General features: G+C 38.2%; 1 protein-coding gene and 1 long non-coding RNA gene across 5 annotated transcripts in view; one reads left to right on the top strand and one right to left on the bottom strand.

Annotated features, from left to right (window-relative positions):
* The first annotated feature begins 512 nt into the window (after positions 1–512).
* Positions 513–21,754, top strand: LOC130555433 (uncharacterized). The gene is made up of 3 exons (XR_008963121.1): positions 513–684; positions 17,720–17,920; positions 21,647–21,754. It is a non-coding gene; the product is annotated as an uncharacterized LOC130555433 (long non-coding RNA).
* Positions 8,348–23,638, bottom strand: part of sema5ba (sema domain, seven thrombospondin repeats (type 1 and type 1-like), transmembrane domain (TM) and short cytoplasmic domain, (semaphorin) 5Ba) — a 121,803-nt gene continuing 106,512 nt past the window's right edge. The window contains exons 18-23 of one of the 4 annotated variants that reach the window (XM_057335646.1): positions 23,029–23,241; positions 21,639–21,809; positions 19,100–19,234; positions 16,402–16,446; positions 15,489–15,694; positions 8,348–11,362 (exon numbers count right to left, since the gene is read on the bottom strand). In XM_057335646.1, coding sequence (XP_057191629.1) covers positions 11,195–11,362; positions 15,489–15,694; positions 16,402–16,446; positions 19,100–19,234; positions 21,639–21,809; positions 23,029–23,241 — 938 coding nt within the window. In that variant the 3' untranslated portion in view covers positions 8,348–11,194. Of the gene's footprint in view, positions 11,363–15,471; positions 15,695–16,401; positions 16,447–19,099; positions 19,235–21,638; positions 21,810–23,028; positions 23,242–23,638 lie in introns of all 4 variants that reach the window. The other 3 variants (XM_057335647.1, XM_057335648.1, XM_057335649.1) reach the window with 3 other exon arrangements.

Genomic DNA, 23,638 nt, shown 5'->3' with positions numbered 1-23,638 from the left:
AGATTTTCCACTTAAAATGTAAAAAGAAAGAAAGACAAAATCTTACTGTTTTTTTACAGATCTTTATGTATTTTTGAAATATGGTCAATACCGTAAAATTACAAAAAAGACTGCAAATTTACAAGAAAAAACAATTTATTATATATATCCTTATATCCTGTAATTTTACAGGGAAAAATGTTATTTTACAGTATATTTCTGTCGCTCCAGCTGACAGAAAATTTCATTTTTTTACGGATTGTTTTTGTGAATGTACATACTGTATATCTTGAAATAATAAATACATTACAGTACTGTATCACAGTATTACCACCTGCACTTATCATCACTCTTCTTTTGTTCTTAAACTATACCGTCAAATCCAGGTTGTCAACTATAAGTAACTGTTTCTGATGTCTCATTGCATTGTCATTGTTTTAAGTCTCAAGGATTGAGATCTAGGAAAGATCTCAAGGAAGTCTCAAGGAAATCATCTACATGATTTCGGCGAGCACCAGATGGCTGGCAGGATGGTCACAAAGGCATAACCAGCCATCTCGCTCCATCCCTGACTGTGACCGCCCGCTGAGTAAGAAGCTAGGCATGAAACATCGCAGGGTAGAGCCAACAAAACATAATGGAGCTTGATAAGAATCTGTGTGCATCGGTTCAGATGGGGACTCATCTTGGCTGAATCTCATCAAGGTGAGTCGCTTTTGTTCCAACAACAGACGGCGTGTTTGGATTCAGTTGTGCAGCTATAATTCTGTAATGCATGAATACGTGGTAAAACCAAAGCAGCACTTTACACAATTAAGAGCTGCAGGCAAGTGGAAATGGAGGGGTCAGGACAGTGATAGAGTCTTTGATCAGGCAGTCTTCTCATTTAATCCCACGACACGCAGTCTCTGACAGTCATGCTTTACTAATGCAGAGATCTTGGTAGCATAAGCTTAATATAATGACCATGGCATGCAGCAAGCTAAATTTGTGTTATTGGATAGAGAGAAGGAACATTTTGTGCGAGCATTTTAAGTTTGGCCTATAATACAGGGTATACAAATGGGTTTACGATGCTAAGATATTAAAATAATCATTCATGGTGTGCAAAGTCTAAACTTTGTCATGCTCATAGGCTGCTATTGTTCTCTGTGTAACCATGAGTTATTTGAAGAAATTATATTTTAGTACATAGCTTTGTAGGACTACGATTACTGAGAATCTTGGAATCGGACCATTGTAATAAATACTACGGTCACACTTTATTTTAATGTCCAATTCTCACTATTAACAAACCATTAACTACGACTTTTGCCTCAATAAACTCTTAATTTGGTGCTTATTAATAGTTAGTATGATAGTTGTTAGGTTTAGGTATTGGGTATTAGGGATGTAGAATATGGTCATGCAGAATATGTGCTTTATAAGTGCTAATAAACAGCCAATATTCTAATAATATGCATGCTAATAAGCAGCTGTTAATAGTGAGAATTGGTCCCTATACTGAAGTGTTACCAATACTTATTAATGGTGATTTTAAGGTGTTTGTGGTCCGTTTGAAATGTTTAACATACACGGTCATGACACTGTTATCAAATGAAAAATAGCTAAATACTCTGTGTTCCATACAAATATAAATAAACATCAGCATATTGGTTTGAAACAGAATTTCAAAGTGAATTATTCCTTCAATATCACATAACTACAATTTTCTTCCCATAATTCAACTTGAAACACGTGATTGCTGCATAACCTCCCGTTTCTCTGGGGACGTGTAACCTGATGACATTGGTTTTGGTAAATATTGGACTCACAAATGCAAGCTTTATGAAATTTGTTCATGAAAGACGTGTGTCCGCATGTGTAGATTGTAACAATCATGTACAAGTGTTTTGTTCACTCATGAATGAGACAGAAGAAAGTGAGGTGTGCTGTGACATAGACATGTTAAAGGCCGACAGGTCAGGACTTGATCTGTTCAATCATAAGTGTGGGGAATAGAAATAGCAAGAAATATCATGGGCAGTTGTGTGCGGTCACGGGCTCCATTAACCTGTCCTTGCAGTAGAGGCCAAACTGGTAGCAAAAGCATCATGACAGATGCCATGGCCGCTCACCTGCCAGACTGATCATACCTGTGAGATGCTGCCAGTGCACAGAGATACTAATTAATCATTAGTCACTGAGATGATAAGCTTCTATCCAGAGCATCTTAAAGTACACAGCTTCAACGGTACAAAGACATTGTCTTACATTTGAACTAAATTGCCTGTACAAATCGTTTTAACGTTTCTTTTAAATCTTGACTAACTATAAAACGTTTTTTTCCTAAATGATGCCTGTAAAATCATGTTGACGTGACCTATTGAAGACATCATTTTTTTACAGTGTAACCCAGATTTTGAACCACTAAGGTGTCAATTTATTGTCGTGGACCTTTTGACTTCTTACTGTTTTGTGACATTTTACAGTGTTTTTGTTGTTGTTTGTTATTGTAAAGATTTCTGTAAGACAACATTCGTATTACATCTCATAATTGTAACATTTACATTTAGATATTTGCCCGATGCTTTTATCCAAAGCAACTTACAAGAGTGAGGAAAACTTACGCGATACAAGCGATGCGTTTTTACCTTAAAGGGACAGTTCACCCAAAAATTAAAATTCTGTCTTCATTTACTCACCCTCAAGTTGTTCCAAATCTGTATCAATTTCTTTGTTATGATGAATACAGAGAAAGATATTTGGAAGAACGCTTTTAACCAAACCGTTCTTGTCCACCATAACATAAAACTGCTTTATAAATGTCTTTGTTCTCTGTTTGTTCAAAAGAAGACATTTTGAAGAATGTAAGCAAACAGTTCTGTGGCACTTTTGACTATCATTGTCATTTTTCCTACTATCGTAGTCAATGCTGCCTCAGAACCGTCATTTGCTAACATACTTCCAAACATCTTTCTTAGTGTTCAAACGAACAATGAAATGTATACAGGTTTGGGACATCTAAACTGGGTGAGTAAATCATGACAGAATTGTCAATTTTGGGTGAACTATCCCTTTAAGTATACAGAGTGCTGTGGACTAAACCTTCCAGCTCAGCATCTTGTTTGGTGAAATGACCAATGGGATGAAGAGGGGTGATAGATCAGTATATGTTGACAAGCAGGTGGTATGGTCTTTTTGCAGTGTTCTACACTTCTCTTAATCAAGATCAATTTACAGCATCGCTACATATACTGACCTGCAGAAATCACATCTAATAATGTTAGAGACGTGTGGTTCTATGCAGAGGCAATAGAATATATTATCAGCATCTATGTACTCTGACAAAGTCCATATATTATGAGAGCATCACTCTTGTCCTTTCTGTGAGTCATAAACAAGAAACGGTTCACTTAAGAGACTTGAACAACATGTAAGCCGGCATCCAGCAACCAGATACTGGAAATATATTTTTCGCACCACAATAAGAGAGAAGCATGAACAGCAATGCTGTACAGAAAACACTAGAAAAATACTGAAGAATGTGTTTACGCTATGATCAGAATTTTTGCATGTCTAACAGTTAAAAATAAAGTCTATTACGTCAAGTTCAGTGACTTTACTCTTGTTTCTGTTGCTCAACCGATAGAGCATGACACTAGCACAAGATGCTCAGTTCCCAGTGAAAGTGAATACTGATTAAACGTATACCTTGAATTCACAGTGTCTCTTTGCATGAAAGCATCTGCCATACGTGAATGTGTCAACCTTGTAAACATGACTTTGTTTTTGCGATTTTTCTCCTGGAAATTGCACAAAGTTGGCCTATTAACTTAGAGCTTGCCGGAAGGCTTCCAGTTTTGACAGATTCATATTTTTCTACAGTATAGTCATGAACTGACAGCACAACATTCGGTACGCGGTCAAAGCGGTTGATTCGGTTAGTGAATCGTGCTGAAGCAGCGGCCGCCTTTCCGTTATCTTGCTTCTTAAAACCTGTTCTCTTCTCCCTCTTGTTTTAAAGTTTTATGCTTTGAGTGCTTTTTTATTGTTCTGACACAAAGTTCTCAGGAATTCTTGTTTCACAAGAGCAGCAATAAAAGCTTGGAGTGTGTTTTATGATGGAAAGTTGTAGCTCTATAAAAGATTCAGTTCATTTGTTCCTCTTTTGTACCGCAGTGCTGGTATAGAAACTTTCTTAAACAATATTAACAACATACTTTTGAAGTGAAGTTTTTTGCTTTTTTTAAATGACAGAATTCAAGAGTTCCTTGTTGTAAGATAAGCTTTAACTCAGAGTCTCGGTATTGCTCTGTAATATTTTCCAGAGATGTCAAAGGCAATTTTCCATTTTGTGTTGTGTCTTCTTTTGCAACCTAAAATTTAGAACATATTTGATCATTATTGACTGTCGTCATGCAGTACGGTATGAAGAAAAAAACTAAAAGTTTGTTAAATGAATGCCCCACTAAACAAAGAACTTCTGAGGACATTCGGATGAGACTTTTCGTGGCGTTCCGGCTGAACGTTTTCTCTGCAGAATATATAATAGAGGTTCAGTGAGGTCATTTAACATCATTTGCTTCTGCTCCTGCTTTCATTAATGTGAACGCTCCGGAGGGGAAAAGGACCCTTTATCACTGACCAATTATAGTCACCCACCCATTCTTTAATTTCACATGCAAACAAGAAGGTGAACACACTGTTCACTGGTCATATCTGAACTGCTAAATTGACTTCCAGAGGAGTCAGTGAACAGAAAACTTCTAAAAGTATGAAACTTTGCATCTTAACAAAATTAAAAACAATATTCACACTGTAGCATAAGAAACCTTAATAGACATGTTTCATGTTCATCAAACGAAATGTGATTTTTTTTATTTAATTTGGGGTATATCACCAGGACATGTTCTTGACAGGTGATATTCCTTTGGCTAGTGTACAGTTCTTGTATACTTGAGAGACTCAATTTGTGACACCTGGTCACAGTTGGTATCAATCATTTCAAAGCATTTTATTTCTAGGAGCCACACTGCTCTCTTTTCCTCTGAGAATAAAGGAGATATTCTGTGTTGAAAAGCAGAGCCGTTTATGGCTCTGAGACCCACTCGAAGTGTCTGGTTTGCTCATCTTATAAGCATGCAAACACGTCTCCGGCTTTCTCCCCGTGGATCCCAAACACCCAAAACAATTTCAGCTTTGTTCATATACATCTTGGAAAAAATAATGTTTATCAGATGTTCCCCACTGTGTTTTTCAGACAGAACATTGATTGTATAGAGAAAATAACAGCGGGATATAGCTGTGTTAGACTCGGATGCAAACTGATGCTGGTATTGTGTAATCTGATTAACTCCAATTTTTGGCATGCAGGGAACCCATCGGGAAGTATAGAGCCAGATCTGCAGTTTAATGATGTGATGCTATTTCTTTTTCTTTTAGTGTTATGGGAACTATTAGTTATTTTAAAAATGCATTAAAAATGGAATTCATACACATGACGTGAATACACCTCTTTGCACACATTTGAAAGGCGCTTTTTAATCCAAAGCAGCTCACGCTGCATTTAAGATAAACGTTTTATAAGTTTGTGTGTTCTCTGCAAATTGAACCCACTACCAGAAAAGTTAACAGAGAAGAACAAAAACTTCCTTAATGAATTCTGTCAGATATTTGGAAGTATAATAGTAGTTTTAAAGGATAATGTACGGATGTTCAACCCCAAACTGATGTCATCAAAGGATTTGCCACTCCAGATTGGAAATTCATTTCCAGATTTTAAACGAAGCCTGTTTTTTTTGGGGGGGGGGTGGGCCTACTTGCATGGCTAAACAAAAAGTAAATACGGTCAATTTTGATTTCTTGTAAAAGTCAACAATATAGATATACATAAATAAAAGAAAAACAAAAATACGAAAAAACAACATGGTGTTTAAAATTCTGTATATTATCACTGACCTTCCATAACCTCCAAATCTGCTGTTTTTAGGAAGTATGAAATGATTAAATACTGTGTCAAAGTTGACAATAACTTTTTTATTGCTTACATATTTGCAAAACCCAGTGACAAACGTAAAGGGTGACTAATAATAATGATTTAGGAAAAACAATAAAAATCACGAAATATGTCAATACAAGGTTTCAGTAGGACAGCAGCGACAGTTTTTTGGAATTGCAATGTGCCCATTTTTCCAAATAAATTTGTCCTTCCTCGCCGTCTCGGACAACCTTATTTATCACCGAGCTGAGTGCAGAGTTTGTGCAAGACGTAATTTTGGTTATATCACAGCATGTTTTTTTAAAGAAGTTATAATGCTGATGAAAACGCATTGATGTGCAGGTTCCCGACTCCTGACAGCAGCACAAATTGATTTCACGAGCTTTGCAGTACGAGCCACAAAAGCATCTGTGTCACTTCTTGCTTGATGGCTCGCAGATTCTGCCCGTACCGTCTTCATGCGACTCTTCTCTGGCACGAGGCCAGCTGGGCACTCAGGGAGGACAGCGGTGGTGGTCTGTCAGCAGATAGCGGGTGATTGATGGAGCCTCGCGCTCGTCAATAAAATTCACTTTGAAATAATTGCAGACCCTTACAGTGACCAGGCCCTCCCACTCAACCGAGGCTGCCCTTCACCTTCCATCTCAAAACATTTGTACGTTTTGCAAATGTTCAATGGATTTGCGCTACTACAAGTGGGTAATGAAATCATTCAAACTGAGGTAAAAACGTACAGGAAACACACTTTACGTCATAATAATTGATCGGCGCAACAGTTCTGCAACTAACAGAGTATTGATCGTTTGAAGATACACACATAAATACAGCAGTTAGAATACAACATGACATTTTTAAATCGATCAAACATCGCTCAATTAAAACTTCTGTAAAAACAAGCAATTCTCGCAGCAAATAAACTCGACAAGCGCAGGGTAAACCCTCTGATGCCGACTTCATTATTTATGTCATCAGGGCCCGTTTCAGAAAGGAGGTTTAGTGAAAACTGAGTATATTAACCCTGAAATGAGGGAAACTGGGGTTTTTCCGTTTGTGTTTCAGAATGTGAGGCATGTCAAACCCGAGAAAGCGGGGTAACTCGAGCCCGTTTCTAAAAGAGAGGTAACTTGTACTCAGAGTCAGTTACCATAGTAATTCTGAACCTAACCTGGTCAGGAGCAGGTTTTCTTTGGTAAACCCGGAGTTTCTTTTGAGCTCCTCCCCCTTTTTAAAGGCAAGTGATGTACCTCATTCATTCACGGCACACATTTTGATCACACAGAGACCATCTCAGTGACTAAAATGTCTATATTATGTGCTTTTATAGAGTATCCTGTTTTCGAAGAGGCAGCATTAATTCATATGGTTGTTCTTTGAATTTAAACTGTACCATTTTTCTTTACAGTGAACTAGAAATATCAAAATATATCTCATTCCTCCTTACATCAATAACATCAGCCATCGTGGCCGTGTGTTACATCAGAGCATATTCTTTCCCTTACATGTTCTCACAAATGGTAGTTTTCTATGGAGGATAAGAAATGACTTAATAAAGTGCAAGAATAAAGAAATTAATAAATGCAGAAATGAAGTGATAAAGGTAATAAGCAACTAATTTAGACGTGCCGCCATTCCTACCCTAAACTCTTCCGAGCAGGGTTCGAACCGATGATCACTCCGACTTTGACACGAGAGTCTGACACAGTGCTCATGAGGAGTGAGAACATAAGATTTTTTTCTTCTTCTGTTGTTTCATTCATTTACTGATGAATTTTTTTGTTTGTTGGTACATTTATCTTTTTATCAATTTAAACTGAAGTCATTTACACATCAATTAGTAAATCCACTGTATGCAGAGCGGAAAGTGTTCCTCGCTCTCACGCGCTTTCTGCCGCCATGTTGCTTTTTTTGGTGCCGTTGCCATGGTGAATCGTAATATCGGAGCTCCATTGATCATGGCTTGTCGTAGTTGTGGTGCAAGAGCTTAACTTCAGGTAAGTCTAGCCAGAGTTGATAGAACTAACTCAAATCAGCTGTTCCAAAATCAAAAACTCAAAGTTTCGCATCTCGGTGTTAAACAACTCAGAGTTCACATTTTAACTCGGTGTTGGTTGAACCTCCAATATCGAAACGGGCCCCAGGTCTCGGTGAAAAACTCAAACAAGGTATCATATCAAAGACCAACATCAATTTTCCTCTCAGCGCAAGAAAATATGACGCGTATGTGTGTTGTCAGCATCTCCGATTTCCCTCACCCCGCCAAACAAATCGCTACACACATAACCTGACATTGAATTGAAAAACATGCCGTGTTGAAAACGCTTACCTTTCACTCTACAGGAGACAGCCGCTTGACCTAGATTGATGTAATGTGAAACGGTTGGGAAAAGGACGAATCGGCTCAAGTTAGAGCGGGTTGGCATCAAGGTTTATTATCTTTTACAATGTACAATGTACAAAAATATAGAGTACCAAAAATTCACAGTGTCTAAAAGGCAGTGATTACAGTCTACATCGCATATCTAAACACCAGGTCAGTTGCATAGAAGGGCACCAAGCCTCGCAGGGATGGAGCACCTCGTTGCGGCGTCTGGATTTTCATGCCTGTTTTTTATGCAATAGCAGAGACATTCCTTTCAAAACTCAACAAAGCAGCCACACTTGAACCTGTTTGATCAGTGGAGGCACATGGGGCAGAATGTGGGGGTTTACTTTAGAGCCTTGCCTATTCTGTACATTGGGAAACAAAAGTCTTGAGACCACATTTAAATTTAAAACAGGAAATAATATTTAAACTTTTTTAATTCGTAAAATATAAAGTTTGACATGAGGAAAAGTTACGACAAATTGAATGAGAATTGTTAATAATTCTACACTACTCGTAGGTCATTATAATAACATTTATAAGTGAATTCCTTTGTACAAAAGATCAGATTTCTTTGCTTCTATTGCAAATAAGATGCTTTTTGGAACATGCTCAAATCAAGCTGGGAAAACATGGATCATAAGCTTTTGAAAACTTGTGGGGTCCATGCCAGCCTGAGTGCATGCTGTCATTAAATCAAACGGCTGGCGTTCTTTTCACTTATTGCCATGCTCATGATTTAAATGGTAAATGTTGTATTATTTCAATTGAAAATGTTTTAAATCAGAAAGAAAACCAAATACACGCATAACTAGTGGTCTCAAACTTTTAACTCCTCTGTGGCAATGTAAAGGAGCTTGGTAACTTCAGAAAGCCTGAATCTTTAAGATTAAAAAAATGATTTCTTTTGGAATGCTGATATATTTAAAATGGCGTAATCAGAACAGGCACTGCGCCTTAATTCATATTATATTTTACAATGTGAACAAAGTGTCTTCTTTGTCAATCAACCAATTTTGTACAATCAATATGAATTATGCACAATTCAATTCTTTTATTTTCAACAAACAGTTTTGTAAGGATTCTAACAAACAATCTTAAATGTTAAAAATCAAATTTGGTCTACAAGACAGTTCTCTCTATTGCAGTCAAATTGTGGAAACATCTCACCAGATTGACTCCCAAGCTCCATCCCTACACAATCCCTACGGTTTATATATTTACACAGCTGCTGCCTGTATTATTTTACAACTATAAGGCTTTTAAAAACAGTGTTAGCTTTACAATATCCATGTACGTTATACTAACGTTTGCGTGACGTTACTTTTTCGCAGCGGGGCATCACTAACAGTATGTACAACCCAGGTAGTCATGCTTAACTAAAAGCATGGCTGGCTTAGCATTCATGAAACATGATAAAAAAAGCTTAGTTTAGTTTTTCAATGCCCTTTAGAAAACAAGCATACCATAAATACTACATCCCGAACAGAGTCACCATTCCTGAATCGCTTTTATTGACAAGTGTTTATGAAATATTAGCATCTGGAATGTGAACGCGATGTCGTCACACATCATGACCAAACCGAGTTTCATGAGTTCAGCACATAGTGCTACATACAAGCCATAAAATCATATTTAAACTTAAAATATTGTTTAAGATGACAAGGATACATTGATCTGTTCTGTCGTATGACTCTGTATGAATATGATGCTTCATATAACGCTGTAAGACTTTCCTCATTTCTCTGATAAATGTGCTGATGGTTGCGAATACAGTACACCATCTGGAAACAGTGAAAATAATATCTGAAATCAGGAAAAAAATGTTCATATTATCTCACCGCGCATCTTAAATAAACTCTATCGTGCACCTAGCTTTTCTCCACTTTTCTACAGCTTTTCTCCACTGCTGAATAATTTCCTATTTAAAATAACCGTAAAAAAAACAAGTGCCGAGCTATCGGTATTTCCTACGTCTTGTCTTGTAATAAAATATAGTCCGCCTCGGTTTGAAGCCAGTCATATTTAATATGACTACAAAGACATAAAGTAACATAGAACTTGTCTGCTTTAGATCTAAGCATAATCCATGTCGGGTGCAATATTCCTCCATTTCCATGCATTCGCAGGTAAAAAGGCGTTTCCGAACGACAGCATTCTTTTCTTAACCTTATGCTTCTGTTACGTGCTGAATATCATTATTTGTGATCTGGTAGTCCGTTCACACTAGTCATTGTATACGGACGCCGACAGCATCCCCACAGCTGTTCCTCTTGAGCTGGGTTGCTCACATCCAAACGGAGAGGGTTTTATTTATGCTAATCCACCTGCATCTGTTTCTCGTGGGATGTAAAGCTGCGTCCCTCCGCTGTTAGGAGTCAGTGGCCCTTACATATGCATCCAAAGGTGACACAATTCTGCAACTTCCATCCAAAGCTTCTTTAATACTGTCCGTATTGATTTCTCTCCGTCCTGTGGTCTCCCCGTATTCAGCCTTTGTACTTTCAAGAAAAAGCCTACCACGGCTGTGCCAGACCACATTCCTGTAATGAACATTGCTGGAGCCAGCACGATTTTGCCTGCCCACCTTCCAGTAACTGGAGTTCTGCAAAGATCAATCAAGACATCCGTTCATCAACGTCAGTGTAGCTACACGATCTTGTTCGTCCGTTTAAAAGTGCCGTTTGAATAACTGGTCCGTTTTCCCTCACCGTAAGGCATGACTTAAGTGACCAAAACCACTCGGAATGGAGGAAAACAGCACCTGTATTTTTTCTCATCAGGTGCAGAGAGGGTGGGGAAAAGGGTGGGTTTAGGAGACGTGTGGACTGGAGCAGTCACCATGGTGATAAAGCAGAGATGGAACATGTGTCTCAGCTGTGGTTATAGGTTCTGCAGGGAGAGGGGGAAGAGTCTGGACGGTAATCATATTTGCCCAGCGCTGCGGGGTAGTACGTGGTGGTGTACACGTTTGTCTGCTGAAGCGGTGAGGGGAAGTAGTTGGTCCTTTCATCTGGCAGCAAGTTGTTCTTGTTTAGCGTCTGCGGATGAGAAATAAATAAAGGAGCGTTAGAGGAGCCGAGAGGGAATGAACTAGACATCAATCCTTGAGATGAAGAGGACAACTGATCTGCTTGAACACTATCTAAAAAAACCTCACTTGACCGTGAGAACGAAAGGAAAAGAAGATTGGAGGCACGTACTGTAGCAAAAAATCATAAAACACTCCAGGTCAAGGTGTATAAAATCAGTATGTTACACAGTTAAAACAAAACTGTGTCTTCTTAGCAACGGCCTGCTAAAGCACCTCTGATGGAGAACTCAGACGGCGATTTTCTCAATATTTAGATTTTTATACACTTCAGATTTTCAGATAGTTATATCTCGGCCAAATATTGTCCTATCCTAACAAACCAAATCAATGTAAATCTTATATATTCAGCTTTCAGATGATGTATTAATCTCAATTTAAAAAATTGACCCTTATGACTGGTTTTGTGGTCCAGGGTCACATATTTCAATTTCTTCTAGACATTAATGAGATTAAATAGAGGGCAATTAGAAACTTCAGCTTCAATCTCATCTCAGATATTTCTTCTGAGAGAAATATCCAACATTTTACAAATGTCTCTATTAGAGTTTCAAAGGCGATTTAAACAAAATCACAAACTGACCTCTGATTTGCCAGGTCTGCAATTATTAATTGATTAAATTAAACTGAACTGAACTGAAAAATTATGTTGAATTGAAAAAAAAAAAAATCAACATAATATAATAATAAATTGAATAAAATATTGTCGATTCACTATAAAATCAAATTTAATCCAGATTATTTGACCTATACAGTCTATATTCATTTTATATACAGTAATCTAACAATTCTGCTTTCATTTCTCCCAAACAATTTTAAGAGAAACTGTGACTAACTTAAAATTGAAATGCTCTGTCAAATCTACTGAATTTATTTTCCCAAAACTGCCTCACTAGTAGCACAGAATGGTACAGAATCAAACAAAAAACCTAAAAAGGATAAAGATCCAAGACATACCAAGGACCACAACATCACAAACACTTGAGACTACTTTGATTTGGACCAGTAGGGAACCAGAGACAAACTAGCAACCACATATCAACATGCTAAAACCACTCAGGGCACCACTAGCCGCATACAGTAGCAACACCTTGGCAACCACCCACACCGCTCTAACACTGTGATGTAAAATTTTCATCAGAAAATATAACAAGTTGGTTATTTTTGCATGGTTGTTTGCTGCTGTCAGCAGTGGAAGATTACCAACAGCACTGTTAAATATCTAACACACCACACAGAAGACAACCCACAGCAGTTCACCTGCATTATTCAATAGTGTTGGACTTGTGGGTCATGGATGAAAGTGACGTGCGTATGAAACGTGCCGTTCTTGAGAAAACACATCAGTCCATCTTAAAAAAAGACTCGGTGACTGAGGGAGTGAAGCTATGAAATGTACAAAATTGATTTGAGTGACTCCACCTGAGATCTGCTGTGCAACAATTATATTTTCAATACCTGCCAAACAATAGCACTCCAGAGGGGTCTGAGATACAGTACCTATTTTTAGTCTGAACAAAACAATGCTTTCTACCGGAGTGTTACAGAATAACAGGTGAATTTTTGTGTGCTATTAAGACAGTAAATTGCATCTTTCTGTGGCGTTTTAAACAGCATGTAGTGCACATGCAGAGTTTTCAGCTTTCAGTTTATTTTTTAGCAAATTTCCATTTTTTACTATTTATAAAAAATAGTTTTAGTTAATAATAATAACAACCACATCAGCACAGAGTGGCCTAAGCAACAGTCTTCTGCACGGTCAACTTCTTTCTTGTGCAGATCCACATTATTGCCGGAGTCTCTTAATGGGGTCGGAGTGAGCGCCGGGCACGAAAGAGATCGATAGAAAAATGTGGCAAAAGGCTCGCGCAGGTGTCACCGCAAGGACACGAGGTGGAGGAAGAGCGAGCCGAGCCAAACTAATTGGATGAGCTTGACGATCAGTCACAACCAGCTGTGGGAGTCCACAGAGCGTCTGCCGCTTAAACATCCTAATGGAGCCCATTAATAAAGACGGAGTGTGTGCCAGGAGCCGCGTGCAGCCAGAAGAGGCGGCTAAACAAGCAGCCACGGGGAGAATGAAACCAGCGGTAATCTTCAAACTATCAGTTTTCATGTGATGCTCATTTCAGAGCAAACAAACCAGAGTCTTCTCACGCAGATCTCAGTTGCTACTCTCCAGTGCTGCCTTGGTGACTCTTCACAACTTTTTTGCTAGCTCACTTGTTGTGTACATTGTCATTTGAGGGAAAAATGAGCATTACAGGAAAACACCCTCTTGTCGGTCCAAAACTAGGGATGTCACAATATACTAGCACTCTCAAACTACTGTATGGCTATCAATATTGTGTTCATTTTATGCATTTTTTGTATTGTTGCCTCTATACGGTTCTATCTGCAATGTGAGCAGTTTTGAGATAACAAGCTTCAACGTTTTTGCAACATTTTTTCAACATAAAGAAAAAACATCACAATGTAAATAAGTTGTAAGAATAACACCTTGTCTAGACCGGATGCGACACAACGAAAGACAATAGAACTAGGGATGTAACATTCACCGTGAGCCGGTTGAAAATCGGTTATAAATGAGTGACGATTCAATTCGGTTGAGGCTTGAACTGAATCGCAATACAAATTTTGAACAGCAGGGGCCGCTATTTTCACTGCAAACCTAAACGTGGACATGCTGATATTTCTTAAATGCAAAAAAATCCAAGAAAATCACAGACAGTATTAGTTTGTTTATATTAAAGAGACTTTTTCTATTATTAATTTGTTATAAAATCGCAGTTTACTTTTGTTATTTGAAATAAAACATTATTTTATTATGCAAAGAAACGTGAAGCATTTAAGAAATAATGCAAGGGAAGTTGTTCATTTCTAATTTGTTTCAACTCATTTTGTAAAAATAAATCGTGAGTAAATCGTGAATAAATCGCATCGTGAGATCAGAATCGTGAATCGCATCGCATCGTGAGCTGAGTGAATCGTTACATCCCTAAATAGAACCCATTATAATTTTACATTTTGTCCACACTGGATGCGTCACGACATGAAGAACAAGCCGGTTGTCATGTCGCGTCGTGCCGGTCGCGTCCACGATGTTAGAATATGTGAATAACTCAATTTTGACAAAAATGTCAGACAGAACCTAATAATTCAAAGGTGATGTTGAAAATAAATCAGAACCTGTTTAAGGTTTTCCATTAATAGCCACAATGGTTAAAATCTCTTTGTTTGAATCCCTACATTACTATTTTTAGTTTAATTCATTGGCCAAAAAAGTGAAAACTAGTTCAAAATGAGTTAGACTGATGGCATTATTAGTACCTTTTTTTAAAATAGATATCGCAATAGTTATTGTAAATTTTGGCCAGGATAATCGCATAATGAAAATCATGACAGCCCTATTCCAAACCCATTTGCTGTTATTTTTTCTATGAAACACAGAAGAAAAAATGATTGAACATTTTATTTATCAACCTCTTGCCATATAATGGCAGGTCATAGTGACCAGGAGCTGTAAACCAAAATGAAAAAAAAACCCACCCCCAAGGTTCTTAGAACTTGTGCAATATTTTCTAATGCTTTATGAGTAATGAAAATATTGTGTTGCATTCTACTACAACCAAACAAAAAACAACGACGTCCATTTTTAAATCAAATTGCAGACAGTCATTTAGCTTTAGCAGAGGTCACGATTATTCTAAATGTCTTATATTTTAGTCTGTCCTTCACAAAAAGCTATCATACAGTATGGCATCACAACACTCAGAACATAGAGCACGAGTCATATAGTGCACGACTATTATGGTGCTTTTATGGTGTATCCTGTTCTTTATGGAGCTTGACATGACTTGGACACAACTAACTATCATTTTATGGCAGAGCAACTGATCCATCATACATTTTTACTTGTGTTTCACATTTTTTTGTCATTTTAATTTAAACTACAGTACTTATTGCTAATTATCACGCATCTCACTGCACAAAGCAATAATGATCAATAAAAAAAAGTTTTTTGAGAATTGCTATGAGACTACAGTGAATGTGACAAACCAGGTTGGAGAATTGACCTTGAACTCCATGGGTGTGTATTTCTCGTTCTTTGGTGTGGTGTTGCCCTTGTAGTTGAGGTGGTTGGGAGTGGTGGGGTGGATGACGGCAGACTCCTGCGAGGGCTTGTGGAACCGCTGACAGTACACGTACACCAGGAAGGACAGCAGACCCGCGCCCAGGAAGCACGACACGCCAGTAGCTATCAGGTGAAGCAGAGTAAACCCTGGAAAAATGAGACGAGCCAATATTACAGTAACTGCCTGTCTGCAAATATCTGTAATATGTTATCGCTCCCTTCGACTACATGCGATTTCTTTTGAACAAACAGAAATATAGTCATCCTAGTCAGTGGAATCATAATGATGGCATCAGATCATCCCTCATCAACATGTCCGTAACCATCATCCAGCAGAAGGCAGGTGCTGGACGGCGTCTTGCTGAAGGATGCCGTGTCGAGGGACTGTGCTGTGATTATCTGGCTGGCGTGATGGACCGGGCATCCTGCTGGCTTGACCCGTAATGAGCGTGAATTGTGAACAAAGTGAGCAAGCCATACTCCCAGCCTGAACTGCTCTAATTGGACAACCATCACTCAGGAGCGCACCACAGCTGAGGCATGATGGGTAATGTGTGCGGCCCATAGCTGGCTCGGGCTGCCATCTGGAGGAACACCAAACTGGCACAGCAGTACTATCTCTGGGCTGAGCCAGTGCCCAGAGTGGCCTGGATACGCAACCTAAATATGCCTCTGTGCCCCCTCGAGTTTGGGATGAAAGGAGCGGATGTGAAACATGACACACAAGCAGCACATCGCCACGGGGCCTCATGCAACGATGAGAGCGCGCATGCGCACAATGACATGCATCTGCCGTCAACACAATATAAACATCGGGTTTAAAAAAAAAAAGGGGGGGCAGGTAAAGCACTTACCTCCACACCGCTGGTCCTTGTCATAACTAGATGCTGGGAGAATCGCTGTGAACAGAAGAGGTACGGAGTTAGTTTGATCTTGAGTCCATAAACAGCCACAGCCAAAGACGTACATCTGGAGATTGTAAAAAACGGTAATTTTGTAGAATTTGACAGTTTTATCTGACATCATTTTCATATACAGCCATGGAAAAAATAAAGAGACCTTTCCAAATTTTAAATTAATCTGCATTTCTAGATGGATTGTGGCCATTCCAGTCCAGCGTCTGTTTGATTTCAACAGCAATGAGAAAAACTGGCAGCATGACAAGACACATGAAAACTGTAATAAAAATGTTGGTTATCACATTTTTTTTACTTTTCCTAAATACATGTACAAATATTAGTGTTGTATTGCTTAAAATTGAATATGAACTTGTTTTCTTTGCAGTATTTGAGGTCTGAAAAAATACAGAGCTTATTTTCTGTTATTTTGACCCGTTCCTCCATTTTTCATTTTCTGTAAATAAATGCAAATAGAAACAATATTTTTATTCGAAATTTGGTAAAAATGTTGTTAGTTTACATTTGACCAAACACATACCTAGAATAGTACATTTTAAAACAAAATAACTGAATTTGAAACAGTATCTTTATTTTTTCTGCGGAAGTATTCTTAAAATGCAGTAAAATTGCTTCTATTGTTTCCCTCATTTGTAAGTCGCTTTGGATAAAAGCGTCTGCTAAATGACTAAATGTAAATGTAAAATTAACGTCAAAATGTCAAATTACAGAAACAGATTTCAAATTTACAAGTTGGTGTAAAATAACAATTTAAAACAAAAAATACGTTACGTTTTTTCTGGCGCCCCGGCTGACGAAATATTTGAGTTTTTACTGGTATTTTTTTTACATTGTAGCAAAATAATTTAGTCAACAAAATATCAATAAAAAAGACTCTTGATGTTTGCCTAATGTTTGTCTCCTGTGTTATTGGCATGCATCTTACCCAGTGACCAAGATTTTGTATCATTGATGTCCACAACAAAATATCTGAACAGTTTTTCAACCTTTTAAAATACTAGCCTGTTTATTTACTCTCATAACTATGCATGATTATACAATTCGTTGCATCTTATTATTTGCGTAGTTTTTTCTCTGCCAACTCATCAGGTCTAATGCATATTTACGCACACCAATCATTTGACAATATCACAAACCTGATGAGATCCAGTGCAAACATCCCCTTACACAACACCCTTGGCTTTATTTTGATGATCAACAGCCAAAACGATCAATCTCATCCCATCCTATTCCACTCTGTTCTCTCTTTTCAAAGGCAACCTTGCTGAAACTTGGGCAATTCAAAGAGTCATGGATCAGAGAAGTGAGGAGATATAGTCTCCTGTGTTCTACCCGAGGCATCTGCAGGGCAGCAGTGATAAACTACAGCAAACCACATCAAAGACTGTCAGTCGAGTCGCATGAAAAAGATGAAATTATGACGGCCTTGCTTCCGTGAAGTACTCCCAAACGCAAGGTACTCGAGATTTAATGTCTTATGAATCAGTGCTCGTGGAAATGCCCATGAAACAATTGAAAGCTATTTTGCAAAATGCGTCTGTAAACTTGCTTGAAGAGCTCGCTTAAAATAAATATTCCATTTTGGTTGAGGCAATGAGAGAAAGTGATCTCTCACTGCTGAAATATATTCTAAGGTGTTCCATCAACCCGAGTAATGCTTTTAGGGCTCTATCTGAAATCTTGACAAAGAGCAGAGATGGATGAACAAAGGGTGAGAAAGTTTTGATTGAGATGCGCAATTCTCCTTCATCTCCTCACCATCTAAGACACCTTAGGATGTGTAACCTGTTTCCCAAAACTGAAGAGGAATTGGATGCGAGGCCGGCTCGTGGCGTAACATTAATATTAATTAGACTGCCTGATTCATTTGGTATTCCGCTCTGATAACTCATGTTCTCGCAGGCTGCGAGCGTTTAGTTCTTCACTTTGAACACTTCCACTCCTCCAGCCAAAGCAACGAATAACCACAAGTAAACATATTACATCTAATCTATTAAAAACATCTGCGGATTTGACAGGGTTTAAAAGTGCATGTTTATTTAATATGAGTAACATTTTTAATAGTTACCAGTATGGAAGTGTGTATAGTAACTACATTAAAAAACTTCTGTATGTCTTTATCTTTAATGTTGTTCATTTTTCCCTTTAGCTTTAATCCTACGTGTAAACACTACCGTTACTGTTTATCTCTTTGACAAACTGTTAAATGCTCTTTCACTCTTGATAAAAGAGTCTACTAAATAAATAACTGTATATTTCTTTCAATTGAAAAATCGACGTCATCATGAATGAAAAATGTGACAACTTGCTCTGACCGGACATGAAAAACATAAACATCTTTGTTGCCCAAAATGTTTAAGCAAAATCAACTTGGTTTTGCACGTCATTTCAACTTCTTTACGTTTTGGAGAAGTGCGAGTTGATATGAAATAATAAAATAAATAATAAGATAAAAGTTTAAATTGCTTAACTTGCTGTGATGCAGATGTAATGTAAAAGAAAACAGACATGATTTGTAAAGCCAAGTTGATTGTAGGCAGAAAATGTTTTTTTACTGTGTACCTATTATATTTGACCCTTGCCTGAATGTGACATCTTCCCCATGTGACAACTAGCCCCGGTCTCTTTCTCTCACCTGGGATCTCATTGCAGTCTCTGTGCTGGGTGCTGTTTCCCACACATTGTGTGGATTGAGCCCCACATACCCGACTGCGCAGCTGCAGTCCCTGGTCGTCGCATTCGGACCACATGGACCAGGCCATCCATCCACCTGCACACAAACACAGTCACCAACACTTTAAATGACCAGAAGTGTGTCCCTCCCCTCAGTTCAGATGGCAACCAGAGTACTGCTGACTCGACGGCCACCCACACATATGAAACAACCACCGCCACAGTCACACAAGGACACAAAAATAATCACAGTCTCGCTAAGGCGGCACTTTCAGAGCGAGCGTACCAAGAATGTTACTTAGTAGCAACTTTGATTTAAAATGTATTTTGTTTGCACCTGGAAAAATCCAATCTACAAATATACACATTCCTTTTATGTTTCAGCTTTGAAGATGTTTGTCAAGACCACTCGCAATCTTATCATTTTTTCAGAGCCTACCAGGAATTTGTCATTCACGATGGGAGCAGATAGGGACTGAGTGTTTGAATCGAGGATCTAAAGGACTTTAATATTAGTAGCAATGAGTTTCAGTGCATATCATGGCATTTTTCCATCGGGACACCAATGATGTAAAGCATCCCAGATGATGATCTTCATTAAGTTTACATGGCAAAAAATGAGATACAGAACCGGCTGATTCTATTTTAAATGGACAGAAAATAGCTGTGTCCTAAACACAACAGAATATGACAATAAAGCTTTAGGGTGTCCCAGTCTGTTCCACACTTCCATATGCATGCAGTTCACATATGGCACCATCTGTAGCCTGGAGGGATCTAAAAGACGTCTCTTACTCTGAAGTATGCGTTTCTGGTGTATACTGCAGGTGACTGACAGGTGTGAATCCAGACTTTAAAAGCAGTGGTGATCAGTCAGTCTAAAGTAAAACCATGCTTCAGTATGTGAGCAGTGTGTGGAATGGAAGCAGGATTGCGTGATTCGCCTGGGGCGAGAACCATTTTTGTTTTTGAATTTGCACCGTTTGAACTGTTTTCATACAGCTCCATTACGAGCACAGCATGTTAAAGGGCCCAAACAGACTGTGTACAGTTATAAACAGACCATCAGCAGGCAGATTTAAAGAATGACAGAGTTTGTAAAACACTATTGAAAAGACAATAAGAATACAAAATAGTAGAGTGGAAGTATACAAATGATAAAGATTGTGGGTAAAAAATGTTGAGAAAATATGATTAAGTATTACTTTTACATATGGAAAAAGGGTATGGTAAATAATTGAAATTTTATATCAAAATTACATATTGCATCGACCTAGCAACTGTATGTAAATTACACAAACATAACTTTAATTAAAAATAACAGTAACACTTTGCAGGGACTTTATGGGTCGTGAAAATTGTGAAATAGACAAAACTGAAATGGATTAGGGAGAGGAAACTGGTGTCACTCCACTTACTGTACATACAACCTTGGAAAAAATTAAGAGACATTTTTAAGAGACAAATTTGCCTTTAATCATTTTTTCTTAATGTATGGTAACCATTCCAGTCCAGTTTCTGTTAAATTCCATAAATAAATAAAACAAAAAAACCTCAGGGGGGACATAGAGTCACCCAACAGCAGTATGAAAGACTGAGAATATACGAAAATGCATGACAATAAGATTAAAATTTGATCCAATAAAATAATAAAATATGTCAATATTTAAAGGAATAGTTCACCCAAAAATGGTCCCAATTGACTTGGCCATAGTCATTTTTATTCCTACTATGGAAAGTTAATGGGAACCATTTTTGGGTGAATTATTCATTTGAGGTCTGAAAATATTGCAGTTTTTGTCAAGTTTTCGTTTTACACAAATAATTGCAATTTGGAATTAATTACAGTTTGGAAGAAATGCTGTCAGCCGTTCACAGAATATAAAAAATAATTTTACCTAAACACATACCTATAAATAGTAAATACTGAAAAAGTTCAAATAATTTCGGAGTGTTCTCTCATTTTTCCAAAGCTGTACTCCGAACACAACAGTATAAAATATATATATATTTCTATTTATAAAACGGTCAGTTCTGGTCCTTGATTCTGATTGGCTGAGCGGAGTTCTAAGCCGTTATAAAATACCCCAATATATAACGGCTGACCGCACCAAATAGCCTAAATATCATTTTATTTACTTTATTTTATGAAACCTTGCTAAGCATATGGAATAACCTTTTTATAAAAGCAATAAGCCCCGCGAAGCAGTGGGTTACAGTGCATTTTATAACAGCTACATGTGCATTTTATAACGTGCCACAACGCCCTTAGCTGTTATAAAATGCACTGTAACCCACTGCTTCTTGGGGCTTATTGCTTTAATATGGTGGTAATAATGGATGTTTATGGATAGAGGACACAGTAAAAACCAACTGTATCTGTATCTTGTGCGTACAGACAAAGGTGCAGCTCTTTTTGAGAACATGTTTTTGATGATACAGCATTTCAAAATGTTATCATACGTACATGGCCCTGCGTTTCATCTTGTTTTTCATCTTACCATCGCAGGTGTGCGTGCTGCAAAGTGCCTCCTCTGTATGCAGACCGATGCAGATGTCCCCTCCATTGGCAGGGGTGGGGCTCGTGCATGTGCGTGTTCGTTGGTAGTGCCCGCCTCCACAGGGCACCGAACACTGCGACCACGATGACCAGCATGCCCAGGCGCCGTTAACTGCACAGACCGAACACGCACAAACAAATACGACATACAAAGACAAACACAAAACAATCAGGCAAGCAGGGGGACGCAATCATCCAAGCATCAGATAAGCGGATGCGAATGCAGCCCAAACACAAAAGACGGAGAGGATGCAAACCAATACAAACATGAAACAACGTCCATCAAACAAGCAAACGCACAGAACAATCCAAAACAAGGACATGGTCGGGAAATCTCAAAAAGCCGACGAGGCAAGCAAACATCTGTTATGGGATGTGATGTGATGGTCTCTTTAGGACACAAGGGAATGTCCTTTTGGAGTTTCAAACTGCTTTATTTGACCCACAAAATTCCTTAAGCAACACCTGAGCAACACTTGGCAAAAGTGCGAAATAAAAATGATTTTATTATTTATTCACCCTCATGTCATTCCAAGCCTGTATGACTTTCTTCGGCAGTACACAAAAGAATATATTTTGAAGAATGTTAGTAACCAACAATATTGGCCCTCTCATTGATTCACTGACATTTCTCGAATCTTCTTTTGAGTTCCACAGAAGAAAGAGTCATATACAGGTTTTAAACAACATGAAGGTGAAAAACTGAAGACAGAATTTTTATATTTTTGAGTGAACTATACCTTTGTCAGCACGTACGTCTCACGTTTGAAATAGAAATACACCAAAAATATGTATGCTCTACACAAAAAAACAACTAGTAGGATTTACTTATTTTTTGTGTGTGAGTTTACTTCAAACTGTTTATTTGAGTAAATTTACTATAAAAAATGTGTGGCAAGTTTTTGCACTCTGAAAAAAACTGTGCAAAAACTTGACAAAAAAACTGGCTGCAAGAAATAAGTAAATAAACACAAAAATAAATAAAAAAGTAAATCCTACTAGTTATTTTTTCAGTGAGTACATTAAGCAAATTAAGCACACACCTGCCACTAACAAAAAAATCAGATATTTCGTAATATCTAAAACAAGCAAAGTGTTTTCTATTTAACCTTGAGATGGCATTTGTTTGGAATTACGGTGAAACCTCTTGATTTGAACACAGCGGGTCCCTGTGGGGCTTCTCAGCTTTCCATTAGCTAATGAAATCAGTACAACACTTCACACACTCTAATGGAAACAGTGGCTTTCTCATCATGATGAGCAGCTACCCAGACTATGACCATGTGTGTGTGAATCTATTTCAGTGCATGTGTGTTTGCTGTGTGTGTTACCTGGACAGGGCTGTGGATTGCAGTCCTGATATTCCACCGGAGAGCCCCGGCAGGCGGTGGGAGCGCTCTTGCCCTCGGTGGTGGTGCAGGTGCGTTTTCGAGTGCGGTAGCCTTTGGCGCACTCCTGAGTGCACGCTGACCACGTCTCCCACGACGACCAGCCTGATCCTGTCAGTCGCACACCGGGCGTCCTGAGGAGCTCTTCGATCAAAGCTGCAAAAATAAACATTGCACAAACATTCACATTATACACACACGTTTATTTCATGCTGGTTTCATGTTGACCAGTGAACGTAGAAGGAATCGTACACTAGCCTAAACGGGATAGTTCACCAAAAAATTAAAAGCGATGATTTACTAACTATCATGTTATCCCAAATCTGTTTGACATTCTTTCTTCTGCAGAACACAAAAGAAGATATTTTGAAGAATGTTGGTAACCAAACAACACTGGACCCCATTGACTTCCTTTGTATGGACACAAACCACAGAGACATTTCTCATAAGATCTTCTTTACAGGTTTTAAATCAATTTTGGTGAATAAATGACTGAATTTGTAATTTGGGGTGAACTATCCCTTTAATACATTCAGAGCACAGTCCTCCAGGA

This window comes from Triplophysa rosa, linkage group LG6, assembly GCF_024868665.1.
Source record: "Triplophysa rosa linkage group LG6, Trosa_1v2, whole genome shotgun sequence".
Classification (NCBI taxonomy): Eukaryota; Metazoa; Chordata; class Actinopteri; order Cypriniformes; family Nemacheilidae; genus Triplophysa; species Triplophysa rosa.
This window is presented reverse-complemented; position numbering and strand designations above follow the sequence as displayed.